Here is a 22,657-nt window from a genome sequence, read left to right on the forward strand (position 1 = left end):
GCGCGCGGGCTGCCGCAGAAAGCGCTGGAAACGGCCCAGCGCGGAAATCGCAGGGTCATCGCTTCCCCTCCCCCACCCGCCCGCCCGCCGCACCGGCAGCCCCCGCCCCACCCCCCCGTGCCCTGCAGCCCCCCGGGGCCGGGCCCCCCGGGACGGGCGGACCCCCCCCCCCCCCCCAGCCACGCAGGCCGCAGCCCCCGCCCCGCCGGGCCCCGCGCGCCCCCTCCCCCCTCCCGCACCCCCCCAGCTCCCCCTGCCCCCCCCCTCCCGGCGCCCCCCGCGCGGCGGCGGGGCGGGGCGGGAGGCGAGGCGACGGCTGCGCGCATGCGCGGGGGCCTCGCCCCTTCGCCCCCTCCCGCGCGCCCCGCCCGGCGCAGGCGCAGTGCGGCGGCGGCTCGCGAGGGGAAGGGCGAGTCGGCGCCGGCGGAGCGGGGGGGATCCGCGGGGCTCCGGCTGCCGCCATGGCGGGCGCGGCCCCTGCTGCGGGCCCGGCCCCCGCGGAGGAGCAGCAGCAGCAGCAGGAGGAGGAGGAGGCGGCGGCCGCGCCCGCGGCGAGCGAGCGGCCGCCCCTCTCGGCGGCGGCGCTGGCGAAGATGGAGCGGAACCGGCGGCGGGCGCTGGCACTGCGGCAGGCGCGGCTGGCGGCCCGGCCCTACCCTGCCGCAGGTCGGATGGCGGCGGCGGCCGCTCCCGGCCTGGCCGGGCGGCTCCCCCAGCCTTTTCCTTCCTAGGGGCGGGGGGGGGGGGGCGCTGTGCCGCCATCAGGCGCGCGGGGGCGGGAGAAGGGGGGACGGGAGAGGGAGCGGGGGGTGGGTTTGGGGGGGGGGGGGGGGGGGGGGGGGTTGAGGAGAAGCCGCGGCGAGCGAGGCCCCCCCACCCCCCCCGCACGTGGGGGAGGGGGGGCCCCTCGCGCTGGCGGCGCGGGGGGTGGGGGGGGGGAGCGCGAGGCGGCGCGCCCCCTGGCGGCGGCGGGCCCCGCTGAGCGCGCGGCGTCTCGTGTCTCTGCTGCAGGCGGCGCGCGGGGCCCCCCCAAGGTCGTGGACACGGGCGGGGGCTTCTTCCTGGAGGAGGCGGCGGAGGCGGCCGAGGCCGGGCCCGGGGCCGCCGAGAGGATCGTGCATCCCCCCGGTAAAGAGGGAAAAAAGAAAAAAAAAACCCACAAAACGACCGAAAGGAGAAAAATCGCAGCGGGGAGGGAGGGGGCGGCGGGTGGGGGAGGGGCGGCGGGGCCGCGTGCGCGGGCCCGGGGGGAGGGGCGGGCGGGAAGGGCCGGGCGAGGGCGGGATGGGCGCCTTTTTTTTTTTTTTTTCTTTTTTCTTTCGCCCTTTTTTTTTTTTCCCGGGCTTTTTTTTTTTTTCCCCTCCCTTTCTTCCTGCCCCCACCTCCTCCCCTTCCCCCTCCCTCTCCCATTTTTTTTTCCCCTTCCTCCTTCCTCCTGGCGCGTGCTGCTCTGGACGTGCTCGGGCTCCGGCGCCTCCCGGCTCCTTTCGGCACTAAAGCGGCTCGCAAATACGCGGCGATTAAAAACGAAGAATTTTAAGCCGCGGAACTGGGGCAGGCTCGGTGCCCTTGGGTACCGCCTGCCTTTTTTCTTTTTTTTTTTCTTTTTTTTTTTTTCCTTCTTTAAACGCCATTTTCCACCATTTTCTTTTTTTTTTGTTGTGGTTGTTGGGGAATTCGAATTTTTCCGACCGAAGTAAGTGTAAATCGGCGCGGCTTCCGTCGGGTGTGGGGATTCTGAGGTGGGTGGCTGGTTTCTGCCAAGATGGGGGGTGCCGCTGCAGCGCCAGCTCCGGTCGTTACAAAACGTGCTGACGCCATGCAGCCCGGTCGCTCGGTGGAGGATTTCGACATAACTGTCTTGCGATATTCGCAAAAAAAAAAAAAAAAAAAAAAAAAGGCAAATGGAGAAGTCAGGATCCCAAAATAGATCCACTTTCTTCTCCGGGATTGCCTTTGTCTTGCTTTGTTCTGCTCTGAATCGGCGGCAGGGCTGTTGGTGCAGTGTCTCTCTTTGTTAGAAATCGGCACCGGATTTCGGTAAGAGTGTAAACAGCTAGCCGCCCTACTTTTGAGGGGCTAATGCTTAACAATAAATGAAGGCGATCTGGGATGCCTCTGCACTGGGGGAGGGGATTTTTTTTTTTTTTTTGCTGTGTAATTCGTAATGTTACTGCATTAATAAAAAGTCCTCACGTGCCAGGACTACTGCCTTAAATGATGAAATGTGATGCAAGAGCATGACTATGTGAAGTACTGAGCATCCCACTGTCGCTAGGAGGACTGAATTGGCATAAAATGTCGTCTTGGCTAGACCGAATCTGCTATAAATGCAATTAAAGATGTATGGCGCTGCATGTCAAACATTAATTTTCTGTTTCAGGTATTGTGAATATTCTGCAGCATTACCTCACTTTTCGGCTGGCGAAACTCCATAAATTGCTAATTTTGGGGCTAGAAGTACAATGTTACTGTTAGGGGGAACATGCCTTACAGCTGAGTTGAGCTGAATCAGTGTTTCTCGGTGTCCTGTGGAACACGAAGCGGGCGGCCATGACGCTGGAGGTGATCGACTCACCGAGGATTCGTCCAGAAGTGGTGGTTGGCACTGAAGACGAGTCTGGGCTTGGAGCAGTGCTGAGAGGGCTTGGGGAGAGGATTGTAGTGGAGCTCCATCCCCATTCCACTCCTAGCAGCTCTCTGGCCATCCACCTCCAGTTCTCCCCGTCGCAGTGGACAAAAGCGGTGCCAACCGCCCCGGGCCTCAGTTCAACTCGTTTAGGGAGAGGCAGGTGTGGCTGAGCTAGGAAGAAAACCGGAGCAGCACTGAGAATTAAGTGCCAGTGCAGCTCCCGTTCTGCTTCCAGCTCTAGCCATCCCTTGCTTTGCTTCCTCCTGTTCGTGCCTGCATGTCCTGTAAATCAGGACATAATTTGGAGGGCTGGAACGGAGGAAGCTGTAGGAGGGTGGATATTTAGCACTTTTCTGGGGAAATGGGGAGGATTTTTTTTTTTTTTTTAAACAATGGCTAAGTTAAAACAAATGTGTGTTTGACTGTTGAAACCAGATACTTAACACAGAATCTTCCAGCAAGAATAGAAATGCACCAGCAGAGATGAGATTGCATGATAATTATTTTAAATTTGTACTGGTATCTTTCTGGAAAATTTTTCTTAGCAAAATGAAACTAGTCTGTAATTTACACTGTAAGAACTATAATATAAATGTTAAGTAAAATTGCCTGTGATACCAATTTCAGATGCTTGTTTTTACCATGGTAGTTCTTTAAAAAAAATTAAATTTCTTTCCATTAGCACCTGTAATAGAATTTGACTATCTCATCTGTGGAGACTGTGGCAAAGAATTCATGGACTCCTACCTTATGCAGCACTTTGATTGGGCAACATGTGATAATTGCAGGTATTGCAAATAATCAGGAGAGGGAAGTTATACATAAAGACTGCTGGCTTTTAATTTAATTACAATTTGTTTAATTAAAATGCTGTCAGTAAAGAAGCATTTTTCAGCAACTTCTGCACTTCCTGAAAAAGTAAATGGAAGTTGACTGATGAACCTGTTTTCCATTATGGAAGAATACAGGAGCAATGTCATGAGAGACATGAATAGACCTTTGCATAACGTTATTGAAAAACCATAAGGTCTTAAGAGCAGTTAGTGTCTGTCCACATGGAGATGAGAGTCTGTCTGCAGACAAGAGCTATAGAAGACAAAAATCTGTTTTCTGAAGTGTAGAAAGGGCTAGGGGAGTGTTTGCTGACCTAGTGAATCAACCTAAGTAAAGTTAGGACTTTGGTCATCGGGAGCGAGCTGGGAGCCTGGCTGCTGAAGGGAAGGGCACTATGAGAAGTGACCTGCTGTCCTGCAGGGTAAGCAGAAGGTTGCCCTTGAGCAGAAGGTTGCATCTTAACAGAAAAGACTCCAAAAGACATAACCAGGGCCATTAAACCGGCTGAAGCAGCCAGCCACCCATGAGTAGGGAATGAATGGGTTGGGGTGGGGGGAGGCGCTCACATCTTGGCCTGAGCTCCCCTGCTGCTACAGGGAGTGGTCACGGGTGTGCTCATGGTGTGGGCAGTGCACCGTCATCGGAGACAAAAGTGCTGCCTCTTGAAGGGAAGAGGACATTGAGGAGTGGTTTTCCTTGGGACTAAGTAGCCCTTGTAGCTGTACATTTGGAGATTCCTTGGTGCATTAGCTTTTACTGTGAACTTTGAGTTCTAGTAAAGCTGCATTTACAGCAGTACTTCCTTGATGACCGTTGCTGGCACTAAGTGTTTGGCACATTGTTCTGGCTCAAGCAATTCAAGTTGTACTTCAGTCAGGATTGCGCAAATGTAATTTATTTCATTAACTCACAAATGCTGCTGTGGTTACACAGTTGTTCATTATCTGTCTGGTACAAGTAAAAGACTTTTAAGGTCTTTATTTTACGGTTCCTCTGCCTACTTAGAAAGAGCTGCTCTGTCTGTTGCTAATCAGCTTCCGGCATCTAGAAGCATATGGAGTGTGTATATTCTCAGGTGATCTGACCTGTCTCACATTACACATTCTTTCTCTCTTGACCATGTGTCAGGCTTGTTTTTTTGTCCTCTAGAATTGCATCTGTTTTAGGCGAATACCTAAAATTACTTGTACTCCTAAATTTCAGTTGCTTTCTCTTGGGGAAAAAAAAAAAAAAAAGCGCCCTTGTAGAAGAACAACCTTCCCAGCCTGTTCAAATGGGAGAATTTTAAAACAATTTCAGTAAACCTATCCTGGAGTCTAGCTAGCTGCTGGAATCCAAAGTTACTTGCATGCATAAAACCCTGAGAGGGTGGGGGCCGCCTGTATTTCAGGAATGTTAGAAGTGATAGGGTTTTTGATGTTAATAATGTGTGGTTTTTTGGCGGAGCTTTCTCACAATTATTTTACATATTTCAGAGATGCTGAAGATAAACATAAGCTTATAACAAGGACAGAAGCAAAAGAAGAGTATCTTCTTAAAGACTGTGACTTAGACAAGAGGGAACCAGTTCTGAGATTCATTGTGAAGAAAAACCCTCATAATTCACGGTGGGGTGACATGAAGCTTTATTTAAAACTACAGGTACAGAAACTTAGCATATTTAAGACCTTTGTACCTTTCAACAACTTTGGTAGTCAAAATATGCCACTTCTGATTTCTGAAAGATTTTTATCAAAGCTAAGTGTTATGCATAGCTTGTGTGAATTTTCAGTGCAGTAAAACTAGAGTGCCATGGTCCAAACTGATGAAAATACCAGGTTCGAGAGCACTTTGAAGATGTTTACGGACCACAACCTCAGTAGTTTGCGAGGGTCCAGATCATGGAGTGCATGGCCCTTCCGTGCTAATCTGAAATGCATGGGGCAGCTGCTGCTGTGTGTGGCCCTTTGCAGCTCTACCCTCAGGGCAGCAGGAAAAGGCAAGTAGATTTTCCAGGGCTCCTGTCATTGTCTGGTACTTCTATAGGAATGCTGCTGTTATAGTTGAATATGCAGTAAATTAGAACTGAGTTTGACTTTCCCGAGTAAGCTACATCTATCTGATACTAAAAATCAATCTTGCCTCTTACTGTGAAAGGAATGCCATGTTTGTGGGTCAACACATGAGGTACAGGCAAGATTTGGTTTATTGGTGTATTTTGGGAAAAAAAATAATCTGAGTTAGAATAGTTTATTTTTATCGTTTCAGGCAAAAAAAGAAATACATTTATGTCCATCCTGCAGGTAATTCAGCGTTCTCTTGAAGTCTGGGGTAGTGAAGAATCATTGCAAGAAGCAAAGGAACTCCGCCGTGACAGCAGAGAGAAGATGAAACAGAAGAAATTTGATAAGAAAGTTAAAGGTAAAAGGTTAAACTGGCATGCTGATAAGTTAAGAGGTAAAAGGTTAAACATACATAGTTCAGTACCTGAAGTAGAGTTCTTTTTGTTTTTGCATCTGATTTAAGTATTTAGAACATCTTCAGTGTGGCAAAATGGAGATTTTCAAGAGCTGTGTGGTTAGTAAGCCTGACCTCATAGCTGATTATTTTGAGCAGAGGGTTGGACTGGAGCTAGGATGTTCCTTCCAACCTGAATTACCCTGTTGTCCTATGGACATGATGTAAGTGACAGAAATCGCTCAAGACAGGACATTATGGTGTTCTAAAAATTTTCTTGTATGACCCAGAATGTGCCACAGATTGTTCAATGACTTGTGGAGAATGTGGACTTTTGTGGCAGTGGATTACGATTTTTGTATATACCTTCAGGTGGAGTAACTGAAATGAAGGTAAAAAATGCCTTTTCCCACTGCTCAGGGTATTCTCAGCTGCTGTTTTCACTGCCCACTATAATTGTTTTTTCGTGATAAATTAGTATTTTGAGATTATTCAATATGAGAACTTTTGAAAAATACTTCCAGCTCAGACATGCTAGTTATTTTAAAAGACTGAGTTATTTTTAAAAAGACTGCATGTTTCTTTGCAAGAGCTATGGCTTACCAGCAGCCTGTTGCTGCCCATAGCACCCATGCTCCACTGTGGGTCTGCATTCCCAGAGGCAGAAAGCTCACACTGGCTGTGCTGGCATTGTCTGGAGGAGGCAGATGCAAGACTGAGCAAGTAACCCCTGCCTTGACCACGGGTGTTGAGCACACAGAAGGCCTGGCAGCAGGCTGCAGCCAAGGTGCCAGAGTTCAGTGCAAGTACAGGCCTTAACGTGACAGAGTTTGCAGCCTGAAAGGCTTGGCTCAAAACTACACTCTTGCTCTTCGGAATGCTTGCCACCCACTTGCAGCATCCGGATAATATCTTGGGCTCAGCTGCCAGCCTGTGCTCTCCTGCAAACCCACTGACTTCACTGTGGCTGCTGCAGAGGCAACTCACGTTACTGGGCATCAGGCACAGAGAATGCCAAGTCATTTGGGAGCCTTACTGTGACCTGAATGAAAAGTACTCCTGCTTGGTGGCATAAAACAATGAGGCATTTTATAAAAACTTCCTCTGCATTCCACTTACCCCTTTTGGAAACCCTTGAATGGCTTCATGTAAGAAACCACAGTGGGCAACATGAACTTAATCCAGATTGAGAATCTTCTATGAAACTTCATGTCAGTGTAGTTCTTACCTTTAAAATATGCAAAAAAGGTGAAGATAGCAAGGCAAGTCAGAGCTTGTTCTTGCAATAGCAGAGTCCCATCCAAAATGTATGGAAGACAGGCGATTTGCAGATTGTAATCTGTATTCCTCACAAAGGTGGCTAGCCTGAGTTATACTAACCATTATTTAAAATTTTAATAAATCTTAACTTTTCCTGTGTTTCTCATCAGAACTCCGCCGTGCTGTGAGGAGCAGTTTGTGGAAGAAAGACACTAGTATCCACGAACATGAATATGGACCAGAAGAAAACATTGATGAAGATACATATAAAAAGACATGTACTGTATGTGGCCATGAACTAACTTATGAGAAGATGTAATGTTAATCTGTGGGGTTGGTCGGTTTTGGTGGTGGTTTTGTTTTGTTTTTTTTAATTCATTACCTTTTTAATGGTATTTTGTATTAAAGTCAAATAAATGCTGATTTGTGAACAAACCAGTGCCAGACTCTATGAATGCTGATCCTTAGTTCTAAGAACATCAATACACAATAGTAAGATCTTGGGCTAGAGTGTAATGCATTTTTAACAGTTCAATAAATTGGTACTTTGTGAGCCAGCCCTCCAGAGGCTTTATGAGCTAGCTGCTCTTAGTCCGACTATGACCAGTAATGAACCCAGACATCAGTTTGGACAAAACATGGACCCTTCTTCCTCTAAGAGAAGTAGACGGAATAGCACCATAGTTTCGTCAGTGTATGAAGTATAATAGATACCGGTTTATCTTTTGGCTCACAAAGTACCAATTTATTCAACTGTTAAGGGGAGGCACATTCTCCCTCTCCTTGGATACTCCATTAATGGAGAATTCTCTCTCAAAAGGGAGAATGTGGCCCTGGGGAGGTTCCAGTTTCATAGGGGAGTGTCCTTAAATGTATCCTCTACTGCTTTTTATTATTTTTTTTCCCTTAAGTTTTGGAACAGAGGCCAAGCTAACTCTTTCAAAGCAATTCACCTCTTTCATTTACAAATTTCTGTCAAATACCTGTACTTGGGGGGAGGGAGGAAGTAGCATTCCAAGGCAGATCTCCCTAAGTGCATCCCAATGCTGTATGGAATTCACCTCTTTCATTTGCAAATTTCTGACAAATGCCTGTCCATGGGGGAGGGGGGAGGGAGTAGCATTCAAAGATCTCTCTTAACTGCATCCCAATGATGTATGTGTAGGTTCTTACAGCTATTGAGGAATGCTTGTGGAAATGGCTGAAGCCTTCTGAAGAAACAGGAGCGCTGCATTTGTTTGCCGCTCTGAACAGGGCAGGAGCCTGGGCCACTGTGGCTGTGCAGAAGCAAGATGTCACAGGAGAGGTGTCCAGGCAAGCAGGCCTTCCCACCAAGGACAGAGTACTGTGGCCCTGCAAGACCTAGGAAAGTGGCACATGGGGTTGGCTGGAGGGCAGGAGGTAGGTCCTGGCAGAGCTTTGGGAAGATCTCCACATCACGGCTCCCTGAGCTGATGGTGTCTTGGGTCCCAAAACCTGCTCTCCAGGACAGCTGGGTGTGGTGTGCACCAGCTTCTGAATCACTTACTGTAGGCAGGCTGCAGCAGCCACCCCTCAGCAAGCACCACCAGCCCACTCCTGCCTCACCTCTTGCAGCGGCCCCGCCCAGGAGACAGGTAGCAAGAGGGAGAATTTCCACATCAGCACCCTCCCAGCACCAAGCAGCACCCATGCTTGCCTCACATGGCTGTGCACGTGGGGGAAAACCATGTTGGATCAACCCACACCACAGGGAGGGGAAGGCTTGTATGCCGGTCAGGGTAGCAGCAGCAGGGCAGGGGGAAGTGAACTGCTCCAATCCTGACTGCAGTTAACACCAGCATAAACCCACCGCGACTGCTCTGCTCCAGTGCCCCGCCCCCCCCCCCCCCCCAAACAGGTGGGACAAACACTCCCAGTAGCAACCTGCTTCACCTTCATTTATTTTTGTCTTTAATTGTGCATTTTTTCCAACCACACCACATTTCTACAGCATCTTTACACTGTCCACCACCTCACGCTTCAGCAGTTCCAAATTTCTCCAGTTAGCTGCTGGTATCACTACATAATCATCTCATTCTCTTTCCTATAGGAAGTGTAGTCAGGTGTATGCTGCTGGACCTACAAAGAGGCAAAGATGTCCAACAGACTCAAGAACTGTAATCAAAGCTCATGCTCACCATGGAAGTCACATCAATTTTGAAAGACATTGCTATTTGGTTTTAAATCACAGGAGTACACTCAGGCATTTGCAACTGGATCCCCAGCACACCCGTATTTGTCCAGGCTCAGATGAAGTTACAGGTTTGCAAGTTTTAACTGCATTTTCAGTTTTACATAAGTCACATTTATAGTCAGACCCCCACCATTAGTTAATATCAGAACTCTTGATATTGATCTGAGCCAGTGAAAAAAACTATTAAACCCCAATTAAAACCTCTACAGTATTAAATGTTTCTTTAAAAAAAAACACAACTATTTGATTACGCAAGAACATTAACAGATAAAGAGTTGAAGCAGAAGTCTGTGCATGACTGACAAAACCCGTGCGTAAAGCAAATTTACAATTAACAGTATACCCTGAAAGAATGGAGGATCAGACAAATCAGAAAGGGTAAGCAGAGAAAGCAGAAGTAACAGATCTAAGTCTATGAGAATATATGGGATTGCTACAGGCCACACACAAAACTCAGGTCAACGCTCAAGGGAGAAAGTTCCATTTTTAACTCTCTTCACTTGATCAGGAGGTCTACTGGTCAACAAATGGGTGAAAAGCATTACTAGGCATAATACTTGAAAAAATAATTTGTACAGAAACAAAATTGCTCCAAGCTCACCACTTTTTAAGCTTAAACTGAAAACCACTGGGCAGGAAATTCTTTAAACAAACATTCATTTGAAAAACGAAAAGGCCAGAAACAGCTTAGAAATAACACTGCTCACTGTCAGACCTGAGCACCTAAAGGCAATGTCTTTGCCATTCATCACTGCTTACTGTAGTACAGACTACTCTGCTTTGGCCTTAATGTACATAAGGTCATTTGCATAACATTGCAAAACTAAGGCTAGTCTATTTCCAGGATGTGTTTTCCCAGTCTAAGTCTCCTGTGAGAAATCACTTAATTTACATTAAAATGCTTTCTGAAGACATGGGAGCCACCTGCTGTTGTCACATTTTAAAGCAAGGGAAGAGTAGCAGATGCAGCCACCGCAAAGCAGTTTTTGCTAAGCCAGATGAGGGAGGGCACTTGGTTCACCCATCATCACTACCAGAAAGAATTCCTGCATTGCTGCAGGCCTGCAGGTCCAGCCCAGCACAAGCCTGGCAACCCAGCTAGTTACAGGCTGAAATAAAGGAACAAGCTGAACACTACCCTGCCCCCCTCCCCTGGCATCTGGGGCTGGAGTTTGGCTTGCAGTACACAAGTCCAAAGTTTACTCCACTCCAGCTCTCACTTTCTATCTTGATTTATCAGTGAAGACTGCTGCCAGGAGCAGATAATGGCTCTTCAACCAAACTGAAAAAAATATTACATTTCTCTGAAGTTGTCCATGAAGTCCCTCCACCGATTGTTTTTAGCTACTGTAATAAAACACTAGACAATACATTAAAAAAAAGCATATTACAATTGTATTGCAACCATGTTATTTCAAACTGTGAAAATCTAGCTGGCTTGTAATAAACAAATCCATATGCTCTACACTACTTTGAAAACTTAACTCACATTTCTCATGCCCAAAGTCAGGATACTTTTCCTATGCCATACTAGAGAGCTTACCACACTGCTCACTGAGAAGGTGCATTCCCTTTCATACTCACGAAACACAATGAGCTGTTTCTCATTTCTGCAATTCCTACAATTTAAAGGCCAGGCAGAGGTAACAAATCCTACTGTTTGTGGATTTTGTTTGGTTTTGCCTGATTTTTATTTTTATATAAAAAACAGGAGAAACAAAAATATTATAATGAAGTCAAGAGTCAAACCAAATTAAAAGACAACAAAAAATTAATACTTTACTTCACGTCTATCCCCTATCAGTCATATCTTGTAAGGCTTACGATGCTTACAGTTTGCTGTTGGTTAGAGTACTGTATTGTTTTATATAGGAGCACATGAAAGCCAGTTTTAGTCAAAAAATTCTTGCATCCCCATTAAGTAAAGAAAAAAATGAAATTCTTTCAAGTCCTGCACACAAAGACTCTGCCCATGAGTAATCCTCAGGCCTGCAGAGCACAGAACTGCTGAAACACAGCCAGGATGTGGTGGTCCAGTTCAGCTGTAAACAGGAGGTTCTCTAGGGTCACCATGTACTGCTGGATTATCTGGTGATGCTGGCAGATAAAAAAATAGAACACAAATATTTATTGTTTTCATTTATCTGCATAGAAGACATGTAAGAATCACAATGTTGATTGTCAAATGTTTTCATGAAATCTGTTAATTACATCTAATTTCCACACAAGAAAAGCATAATGCAGAGCCACTGCTGACTACAAGAAGGAAGAATGTGCTGAAATCCTGCCTTCAGAAGCACTGTGACCCCTCTAGCTCTTCACTCCTGGACCCTGAAGGATACCATACAACTGGAGATAGACCCTAGGAGAATCAGGATATTTGCCTTCCTCTGAAGCCACGTTTCTACCACCAAGAAGGGTTCAGGCCACAGGAGAATTACACCACAGCTCCCATTCTTCCGTCTATCCTCTGCTTACATGGGAGTCATTTTTTATTACTATCACTTTCATCCAGCCACCAGTGCTTGTTAACTGATTTAACAGAGCCAAGAATTAAAAAAAAAATTAATATATATTTATACATTTGATTTAAATGAATCCTGCAATATTTTAATCTGCTTATTTAAGAGACATCTATTCTAGTACCATTGCTCACTCTCAACTTTACCCTTGCTATAGACAAACAGTTAAAAGAAGCTCAGCGAAATTCATAATCACATCTTGCTATTTTTCTGCAGTATGCTCAGCGTGCAGGATTTAATCCGGGATCAGCCATTCCACCAGCCTGAGGCGGCCATGTGGCCGGAACCAGGGACTCCCGACCCAGCCCCTCGGCAGCCTCCAGAGAAGTGGTGCTGCCACCTGCTGCTTCTCCCATGGAGTGCTCAGGCCTCCAGCCACTCAGCCTGTCTATCCAGCACGTCCCCGCCCCCCGCCTTCTGAACTGAGAAGTGAAACGTACCTGCAGGAAGATCTGCTGCAACCTCTCTATACAGCTCTTGTACCAGGGTGTAAATACATCAATTCCACCAGTCTCACAGCGCACTAAGTGCTCAGTTAACAACATAATGAAACGCTGCAGGAGAGAGAAAAAAAAAAGTACTTATTCAGTCTCCTCAAATGAAAGCTGAATACTAACCTTAGGTAAGAGGATCCGAGGTACAGAAACTTTCAGTAGCAATATGAGAATAATTATTTTGCTTAGCAACCACTGAATTTAGTAAGCAAATGAAATCCAGTTTACTTTCTGGTTGTTCAGGAAACTATGCTAGTAGAACTTGTTTGCTCCCGAGGACTTGAAACTGAACAGATCCTGCTCAGCAGCAGACTTTGCAGAGCAATGGCCTTGATTTACATTAACTCAAGAATAAATTCATAAACCTCTTCCCATATCCTTACTCCAAGAAGATGCCTGAGATACAAGTGACACTGAAAGCTTACAATCGAGTCACTTTAAAACCTGAAAACAAGAACAAGACTTTCCCCATCATTACCTGGAATATAACAAGGAAGAGATTCTTTTGTTCACTCTGGGCTGACTCCACTTTTTCCTGCAAACGCTCTATCTGCTCTTCTAGTGGTCCATCTTCTCGATCACTGCTTCGGTCATCATCATCATCGTCATCATCACTGTCTCTCTGCAAATGACAACACAAGACTAACTAGTAACCTAGCTACCTGTGGATACTGTCAATACCCTTCAGTTCCCCAGGTGAAAAGGTCTGCAGAGCAACTGAGGAGCAGCAACTGAAGCTGTGCTGTAGGTTGGTAGGACATTTGAAGGACATTTACTTTGAATATAATTCAGGCATTTGGAAGAAAAAATGCCAACATGGGAAAGCCCTGAGAAAGAAATAACCAAGATTTCAGAGAAACCAGAGCAAGCTTAAAGATTTATCAGTCCTTTATTTAGTGGAAGCACAGTAAAAGGTAATACTCCTCCTCACTTTATCATTACCAGATAATGAACAACTTAACAAAGAAATCCAGGGTAGATTTTAAGAATTGTGTCTACTGCAGCAGGGCAGATAATTCATTCAGTGAACAGCTCTAAAATCTCAGGGCTCCAAAATATATAGCACTTTGTGCAAGAATTGAGATGAATCCAGCTGGTTAGCACAAAAGGGAGATGAGACACCGTGGTGTTAACGGGAGGACTCCCTATATTTATGATCAAATGGAATGGTCTCAGACTAGAAAGGATCGGCATGGAAAACAAACTATTAACTAGGGACATGGCCTGTTCTCATTGCCTCAAAACCACAACTAAACAGCAATATATGCTTAAGTGCCAGACTTGGGAGCTGAGGGAACGTAGTCTAACACAAGACTACAAAAGATATTGGAGGAAAAGAATCTGATGGGTTATGGTATATTCAAATACAGGTATTGCTTCAGTCTTGTAGGATTGTTTCTGTGCAAAGAGACCCATACATTAAAAGTTTAAGACTTCCAACTATTTTCAAAAGCAGCAAGTGCAACTTGCGACAAAAAAGAGGGCTGTGTGGTAACTCACCTGGTACACAGCAGATAAACTCACAGTCAGAAGACAGTTACAGCTCGGAAGCAGCATAAAAAATAAAGAACTTAACACAGCAAGTGAAAATTTAATTTGATTCTCTCTATAGAAACTTGCTTTTTACACATCTGTAGAAGTTTCCTGAACTCAAAATGCTAAGGGACCAACAGGACCTAAGAGAAAGCCTTGCATTCATTCCATAATAATGCAATCCAATCCATGCTAGGGGCATCAAAATTTGATGGCTTACTTCCTCTAAAAGGAATGGCCATGCAGCAGAGCAACAGCCTGCAGAACTACTCACTGTTGCATACAAATGTTTCTTCCTGGCACAATACTAATTTAAAGTACTCAGCAATAAAGAGCTGGAGCAAGAGACAAGTACAGAAATGAAAACACCTGTCTATTTGTTTAGAGAAGCTCTTTGCCTTACAGTAAGATCAATTACTGCATCTAGGTCTCCAATAATCATGGGCATTTATTAACTGCTTATTAGTGTCGATTGAGGATGCAACTAGAACAGCTGTGGCTGGAAGCAAAGACAAGATGAAGGGGCTGGGATGAACTGACACTGGCAAACTGTGAGCTACTAGTTATCTCTCAACAGAAACTTCTGGAAAAAAACTAACTGATGTGTGCAGGTTCCTCCAAAAGCCATCAGCAGCCTCTGTGCCACGTGCAAAATTCTGACACTAACTTCATCCAAAGTCCTGGAGCTAGCTAAGGGTTTTATGCAAGTAATCATACTTGCAGAGTACATGCACACAAATTACCTCTTGCTCTCTGCAGCTCTCAACATGTCTATAAACCAACTTCATTCTATCACAACTAAGTCTTGCATTCAGCCAAGTTTCCTTGGGCCCTGTCTTCTGCAGCTGCCACAGGAAACACTCTCACCCCATTTTATGGTCCCACTTGGGACAAAAAACAGACAGCAGCAGTTTGCTCATCAGTTTGCTGTATATAGTAACCCAGACCATGTAAAGATATTCAGAAAAATAAGCTGGAAGGGAGTGACAGATGCCAGTGTCAGAATCCAGCAGCACCCATCAGAAGAACAGTAACAGCCAACTTTTCAAAAGCAAATAGCTGTTTCCGTGCACTTCTGCATGGAAGCCGCAAGAGTACTCTTTAACAGAACTTGCTATAAATAATTTTAACTGTTCTTCTTGTTATCTAATAAGGCAATTGGAATCCAGATTAGAAGACAAGTGTAAGACATGCTTATATTGCAAGAGAAACTTGTGAGAGAGCTTCAACAGAGCAAATGCATATGAATTCGCTTCAATATTGTACTGAATCCTTAGGTTATAGCTACCACTGGACGAAGTGGGTGAAGAACATGCATCCAGGTTTTGATGTCTACAGATGACCATGTCTGCAGACTTGCTTTCTGGTAAATATTTATTCAGTCTTTCCTCGGATCAACTGAATGCCAGTCTGACTCCATGCAGGTTTATATAATTTGCTTTAAATAATTAAAAATTACAAACAAACTACTCACTCTTTTGTGCTGCCTGGCCAATCTTGCCTTAGTCTCCTCCAGTTCTTTGTGGATCTTCAGAACATGCTTATTCATCTTGCGGATTGTGGAATGTAAGATCTCCCAGATATAAAACCTAATAAATACACAAAGTTCAAAATACTACATCGCACACCACTCCAAGATAAAAAAAATAAATGCACCTTCTTACAGAAAAATGTCTCTGGGCAAATTTAAAAAAATTAGTATCTTCTAATACATGTTCTAGAGTAAGCAAACACTCACCATCTTGGAAAGCATAGCTGTAATGTAAGCAAGCTTTAAAATCATAGAATCATGGAATTATTCAGGTTGGAAAAGACCCTTGGGATCACCAAGTCCAACCACTATCCCTACTCTACAAAGTTCTCTCCTAAACCAGATCCACCAACACCACATCCAAACGACCCTTAAAACACATCCAGAGATGGTGACTCAACCACCTTCCTGGGCAGCCTATTCCAGTGTCTGACCACTCTTTCTATGAAAAAATCTTTCCTAATGTCCAATCTAAACCTCCCTGGTTGCAGCTTGAAGCCATTCCCTCTTGTTCTATTGCTAATTACCTGTGAGAAGAGACCAGCACCAACCTCTCTACAGTGACCTTTCAGGTAGTTGTAGAGACTGATGAGGTCTCCCCTCCCTCAGCAAAATCTTTTATTTCCCTAGTTTTTTGCAGTACACTTCCAAACCAGCATTTTATTTCATACACATACTGCAAGACTACCAACAAAATTGACTTTTACGTGAGGATCTTCTGAAGAAAGTCTCATGGAAGAAAGAAATTTACAGTTTCTGGCAGAAGGGACTTGTCACTTGGCAGAACTATAGGGACGTTGTCAGAGTATGTAGGAAGGCAACAAGAAAGGCCAAAGCCCTCTTAGAACTCAAACTGGCAAAGTAAAGGAGAACAACAAGACCTTCTTCAAATATATCAGTAGTAAAAGGAAGAATAAGGAAAATATGGGCCCACAGCTGAATGAGGTGGGAGCCCTGGTAACAGAGGATGCAGAGAAGGCAGAGTTGCTGAGTGTCTTCTCTGCTTCAGTCTTTACTAAGACCAGCCCTTATGAGCTTCAGACCCTGCATATAGGAGAGGAAGCCTGGAGGAGGGAAAACTCTCCACTAGTCAATGAAGAATGGGCCAGAGATCAGTTATGTAAATTGAATGTGCACAAGTCCAGGGGCCCTGATGAGATGCACCCAAGAGTGGTGAGAGAGCTGGCTGATGTTATTGCCCAACCACTCTCCATCATTTTCAAAAGACCATGGCAAACAGGAGAGGTGCCTGAGGACTGGAGGAAAGCCAGTGTCACTCCAGTCTTCAAACAGGAGGGCAAGAAGGAAGATGCAGGAAATTACAGACCAGTCAGCCTCACCTCCATCCCTGGAAAAATGATGGAGCAGCTAATTTTGGAGGTCAACTCTAAGCACATGGAAGAGAAGAAGGTTACCAGGAGTAGTCAGCATGGATTTACCAAGGGGAAATCATGCTTGACTAACCTGGTAGCCTTCTATGATGTTGTGACTGAATGAGTAGATAGATGCAGGGAGACCAGTGGATGTGTCTACCTTGACCTTAGCAAGGCTTTTGACACAGTCTCCCATAACATCCTTGTGAGCAAGCTCAGGATATGTGGGATAAAAGAATGGATAGTGAGATGGATTAAGAACTGGCTACACAACAGAGCCCAAAGAGTGGTGGTCAATGGTGCAGAGTCCAGCTGGAGACCTGTAACTAGTGGAGTCCCCCAGGGATCAGTGCTGGGTCCAGTCCTGTTCAACATCTTTATCAATGACCTTGATGATGGGACAGAGTGTCTTCTCAGCAAGTTTGCTGATGACACAAAGCTGGGAGGATTGGCTGATTCACCTGAAGGCTGTGCAGCCATTCAGGGAGATTTCGACGGGCTGGAGAACTAGGCAAAGAGGAGCATAATGAGGTTCAACAAGAGCAAGTGCAGAGTCCTGCACCTGGGAAGGAACAACCAAATGCACCAGTACAGGCTGGGAGGTGATGTGCTAGAGAGCAGCTCCGTGGTGAAGGACCTTGGAGTCCTGGTAGACAACAAGTTATCCATGGGACAACAATGTGCCCTTGTGGCCAAGAAGGCCAGTGGTATCTTGGGGTGCATTAAGAGGAGTGTCCCCAGCAGATTGAGGTTCTCCTCCGCCTCTACTTGGCCCTGGTGAGACCTCACAGGGAGTGTTGTGTCCTGTTCTGGGCTCCCCAGTTCAGGAGGGACAGGGACCTACTTGAGAGAGTCCAGTGGAGGCTACGAGGATGACTAAGGGGCTGGAACACCTGCCTTTACAAGGAAAGGCTAAGAAACCTGTGATCTAATCAATGTCTGTAAATACATGAGGGCTGGGTGTCAAGAAGGCAGGGACAACCTCTTTTCATTTGTGTCCTGTGATAGGACAAGGGGCAATGGATTCAAACTTGAGCACAGGAAGTTCCACCTCAAAATGAGGAAGACCTTCCTTACTGTGAGGGTTACAGAGCACTGGAACAGGTTCCCCAGAGAGGCTGTAGAGTCACTTTCTCTGGAGACTTCCAAAACCTGTCTGGATGCCTTTCTGAGTGATCTGCCCTAGTTTTTCTTGGTCCTGCTCTGGCAGGGTGTTGGACTCGATGATCTTTGGAGGTCTCTTCCAACCCCTAATATTCGGTGGTTCTCTAATTCTGTGACTTCCCTGACCAAACACTTCTCCCATTCTGAATAAGCACTGTATCAATGATGTTATAAGTTACATACATCAGCCAAAGCCGGGTTAGAGCCTACTTGCAAAATGACATGCTAGCAACATTCCTGCAATGTCATGTAAACATTCATACCCCAACTCAAAAGAAAAATGCTAAAGCATGTATTTTGTAGAAGGAAAAGCTGAATTGTACCTTTTTTTTCCCCACTACTCAGTTTTCATAGATTAAACTACACATTGGCCACTTAAAATAGTAATTCTGACACAAAAAAAAACATAAGACAAATTCTTGTTACCTAGTAAAATCATGTGCAAGCTCTGAAGAGAAGATCCAGTTTGCTACTGCAGCACAGTCAACAATTTGTGTCCGAATCATCTTGTCCACAAGCACAGCAATCATCTATATTTTGTGAAAGACATGAGAGTAATTCAAATGAGAAAAGGGTTTGCATGATATGTGTAAAGTATTTCAGCCTCAGATAAAACCAGAGGTGGACTGACACAACTCTGTGTTAGTGCTATTACTGGGTAATTTCAAATACTTAAGGAAGCTGAGTGGTCTAGTCTGAAACTGTTCAAATTAGGGGATCTATATCAATTACGTACGACATTCTGATTTTGTTTAACAACCTTTTATACTCCTTGTGAAAATGATGTATCACTCTTTGCTAACATATACAGAAAAATACAAGCATCACAGCTGGAAGTGAGGCATTACAGAAGCAAGTCCTAGTATTCAACATCCAAGTACTCCAACTAGAGCATATATAGCTGACCCCCATATATGTCAGACCGCTATAAAGAAGGAGCTACTGTTAGCCTACTCTCCTTGGATTGCAACAGGCTTCAAATGTGACAGTAAGCTCTTCTCTACAGGACTGATGCACTTCAGAACTAAGTCAGTGCTGTGTAGTCAATGGAAGTGCTTACTTGCTACTGGCACTGCCATGACTGTGGAAAGGCTGCAAGCAAACTAGCAGGCAACTGCAGAGAGGAGTTACTGACTAAAGCAGTTGCAAGCTGTTCAGAAAAAAGGCTTATCTTATTATTCAAGTGCTTGAATGCAAAGTATTTAAGAGCCACAAGCTGCACTGTACTTTTCCTTACAACCACCCATTGTCAAATTAGGAAGTGTAACAACGCTCCTTTTAAGGAAAGAAAATTAAAATAACTGAATGAATCATACAGAAGACTCAGCTCTCAACTTTCAAGTCCCAGGATAGCATCCTATGTTCTATTTGTCTTTCTGTATTGCCAGGAAGATTTTCTGATTACCTAGCCTGATCTTACTAGAAGCACACACCTAGGATTTTGGGAAAATGTTTCATCTCAATGTTAAAAGTTTATCTTTATGAAGTCACCACTGCAACCTTACTTACAGGTGCAGGAACCACTGACTCCTATTGCTAAATCCCTGCCTGCAGCACAGATCAGTCATCAGCGCTATGTGACAACTGCTGACAGTCTGAAGCCAATCATACAAAGGAATAGGGCAAGTGGCATGAAAACAGATTCTGGACAAGAGTCCTGCTGTCCAGGCACCATTTCTTCTGTGTGCCAGGAAGGCTGTGGACTCAGAGAAGAAAGTCCTTGACCAGAAGCAGAAGACTGAACTGCTATAAATGCAAGAGAAGAGGATTTAAGTTCCACGATCAAGTAGAACAGCAGACTTATGTAACTTCCGCACTTCATATTTTTTAAAGCAAACTTTATTTGTTGATAAAATTCTAACAGGACTGCTTAGTCTGGGTTTGAAACCTCCATCTCAGTTTGGTCATGCTGTAATTCAAGGGAATGAAGAGGAACAAGATACAGAAATCAGTAATGTAATTTCTTCTTATCTAGTTAAATGGCAGTAAAAAGTAGGTCAGAGGGTAATAGTCACATTTTCAAGGTCAGTAATTTGGGTAGGAAGTTTACTATTAAAAAATCTTGGGTTTTATGTTTTTATTATACTAAGAAGGGAGGCGACATCTTGCATAGGTATCCTTCTAGGTGCTCAGCTTTTTCCCTAGGGAATGGACAACAGGTCCAGCAGCAGATGCAAGGATTACCCCTTATTGTCAGTGGCATTACTTCTGAAAGTCTGGCTTATGTAGCTGTGAGGTACAGTCCACTTCCAAGCACAGTGAAGTGTCACACAAACACACCAGTATGCAATACGTGAAGTAATGCAGCCAAATTCAGCTTAAGTTCCTTATTGACTTCTATTTATAGAAGAATGACAGCTGAGGGAGAAAACAACTGGTGTGAAGAAACTCAACAGCTTAAACAACTGAGGCATTTTCCATAGATCTTTTAGGCTATTTCCTCTGGCTCAAGAAGGAATATAATCATGGTACTATCAGACTGATCCGTTCTGAAAAGCCACTGACTGCAGCCTTACTGTCTCCCCACGCTCAACAATGTCTTCAACATGCACTTCCTGGAGTAATTATAGGGCTTTCACAAGCAATTGGAAAAAAAAAAAAAAATCCCAACCCCCCCCCCAAGTTTCCGTATATCCAAGAACATGGCCTGCTTTTGATAGGAGATCTACACCTAATTTAAATTTACATTATCTACACAGTTTTCCAATTTTGAACAGAAACATCATTTTAGTAAAAGTTACCCTCTTGTATGACAAACAGCATAATATGAATCCATGCAGAATGACAGCTTTTGCCCTCCCACAGGAAACCCTGAGGAAGAAGTGGCTTCATTGATCATACACATTTTATGTTTCAGGCACTAGTAACAACATTAAGTTCAATTTGAACTTCCCCTCAAAAAGATGACAACAAACAAGTTATTTTTAAAGGATATAAAGCAAGCTGCCATGTTTGTTTTTTTTTTTTACTTAAATATGACCACTCTGAGTTCAAACTCACAATGAGACTTGACATTGCAACTTCTTACCTGTGGATGATTCTTCCAAACCTCATATACAACCCTCAGAACATGGAGTTTCCCCTCATCACTTTCAGCAAGTGTTTTGAAGACTTCATGAAACCTTTCAACAATGGTAAGTAGTCAGTGGAGGAAATCAGATCAAAAGAGCAGCAGATACAAGACTTAGATTGGCCAAAAGAAGATTTTGTGACAATATGCAGCAATTATTCAGCAACTATTCCCTGGAAAATACAACCATCCTGAGCTAAAGTAGGACAGAAAGACATGACAGCTCCCAAAAGGTACTTCAATATTAGTGGTGAACCTACTCCCTCATGCTGGGTTGCATTTCTCATACTCTTAAAAGCAGGAGGCACTTTCATCCTTCGTGTGCTTATCTATACACAGCTGGAGCAAAACTTGCTGCCTTTTGAGCCTTAAGACCTTCTTCTTGATGTGCGTTTCTTTAACTGTAGACACTTAACAAATATGCCTCTTTTGAATAAAATGCTGCTAAAAGTAGCACTAACTATTAAGTGTTAAGAGGCTCTTTTTGATCTCCTGGCTGCCACTGTTGGTGCACTGCAATGAAAACTACCATGGCTTCTAAGTATTCTTATCACCCTACCTCTTGTACTACTGATTGCAGGTTACTACCTACAGCTTTGTATCAACACTGTCTCTAAAGCTCTAAGGTGCACGTTTTTCTAACACTTCTATATATCTTTTAGGACAGACAGAAACATAACTCACCAAGATGCATGTGACTACCTTTCATTTATCAAGACCCCTTAAGAACAACCCCAAACCACAAAGGATTAAACATGAATTATTTTAGCTCATTTTGCTAATGAAGGTGCAGTAAACTCTTTAAGAGTCAGAGTATATATTTAAGGGATGCAGTCAGAAGTATTTGAGAATGGATTTTACTGTGCCTTCCTAGGTAAAAGAAGACTACAGCCAGCTGCTTTGAAATATCATGTTTTGTTTTTCTTTCTTCATTTTTTATAGATGTAACTGTTCCAGAGTCATATTCATAGTACAAGATACTGCAGTGGGAGCTACTCAGTCATTCAAAAGTGAGGAGAAACTCTTGTTCCTCAGCACAATCAGTAAATTAGGAATTCTAAACTGGAGTAATGTCCAAATATGTTTCATTTGTTTGATTTGCATCAGATGGCTGTAATGCACAAATTTATGTTAATTTCATTCATATACATAACCTAGCATTTACACTATCATTGCTTCAGTAAGTAGCTAGTTCTCTTCATCCCATTGCACTGTGAAGCACCTAAGACATTGCTGAAGGTTGCAGTCCAGTTTTTATTATTCATTTCACTATCAGAATTAAATGGTTCTGCAAGACCTGAAATAATGCACATATTACACTTACTTTGCCAGGGCACTGAAGGAGTGGCTGAAAGACTTGGCAGCTAGATGGAGCAGAGTTTGAACAAAGACTTCTATTTTCAGAGGGTTGAAGGTAAATCCTTCATCTGCAATTTATTTAAAGTTAAACTGTAAGTTGTTACAGTAGAGCACATAAGCTACTCATAAAACCACAGAGATAACTTACAATTTTAACTCATTGGAGTTTCATAATCAGTGTTTTGCAAGGCTGAGCAGGGAACTACAGTAAAGACCTTCCAAAATGTGCAGATC

General features: G+C 44.4%; 2 protein-coding genes across 2 annotated transcripts in view; one reads left to right on the top strand and one right to left on the bottom strand.

The window, feature by feature from the left end:
- The first annotated feature begins 394 nt into the window (after positions 1 to 394).
- On the top strand, positions 395 to 7,597 carry XPA (XPA, DNA damage recognition and repair factor). Its single transcript, XM_051643197.1, has 6 exons — positions 395 to 666; positions 1,012 to 1,128; positions 3,315 to 3,420; positions 4,942 to 5,107; positions 5,749 to 5,866; positions 7,333 to 7,597. The coding sequence occupies exons 1-6, from the start codon at positions 462 to 464 to the stop codon at positions 7,479 to 7,481; spliced, it is 861 nt and encodes a 286-aa protein (XP_051499157.1). The 5' UTR covers positions 395 to 461; the 3' UTR covers positions 7,482 to 7,597.
- A 1,463-nt stretch (positions 7,598 to 9,060) lies between these two features.
- Positions 9,061 to 22,657, bottom strand: part of NCBP1 (nuclear cap binding protein subunit 1) — a 34,503-nt gene continuing 20,906 nt past the window's right edge. Inside the window, exons 17-23 of the mRNA XM_051642787.1 lie at positions 22,389 to 22,491; positions 21,023 to 21,116; positions 18,421 to 18,524; positions 15,401 to 15,515; positions 12,872 to 13,015; positions 12,340 to 12,453; positions 9,061 to 11,474 (exon numbers count right to left, since the gene is read on the bottom strand). Coding sequence (XP_051498747.1) covers positions 11,361 to 11,474; positions 12,340 to 12,453; positions 12,872 to 13,015; positions 15,401 to 15,515; positions 18,421 to 18,524; positions 21,023 to 21,116; positions 22,389 to 22,491 — 788 coding nt within the window. The 3' untranslated portion in view covers positions 9,061 to 11,360. The remainder of the gene's footprint in view (positions 11,475 to 12,339; positions 12,454 to 12,871; positions 13,016 to 15,400; positions 15,516 to 18,420; positions 18,525 to 21,022; positions 21,117 to 22,388; positions 22,492 to 22,657) is intronic.

Source organism: Apus apus, chromosome Z, assembly GCF_020740795.1.
Source record: "Apus apus isolate bApuApu2 chromosome Z, bApuApu2.pri.cur, whole genome shotgun sequence".
NCBI lineage: Eukaryota > Metazoa > Chordata > Aves > Apodiformes > Apodidae > Apus > Apus apus.

Bases quoted from the DNA above. Each gene is read 5' to 3' on its own strand.
- XPA (XM_051643197.1), top strand. From the start codon at position 462: ATGGCGGGCGCGGCCCCTGCTGCGGGCCCGGCCCCCGCGGAGGAGCAG. The intron at 667-1,011 runs GTCGGATGGCGG...TCTCTGCTGCAG, and splicing joins CCGGCCCTACCCTGCCGCAG to GCGGCGCGCGGGGCCCCCCC. The intron at 1,129-3,314 runs GTAAAGAGGGAA...TCTTTCCATTAG, and splicing joins GAGGATCGTGCATCCCCCCG to CACCTGTAATAGAATTTGAC.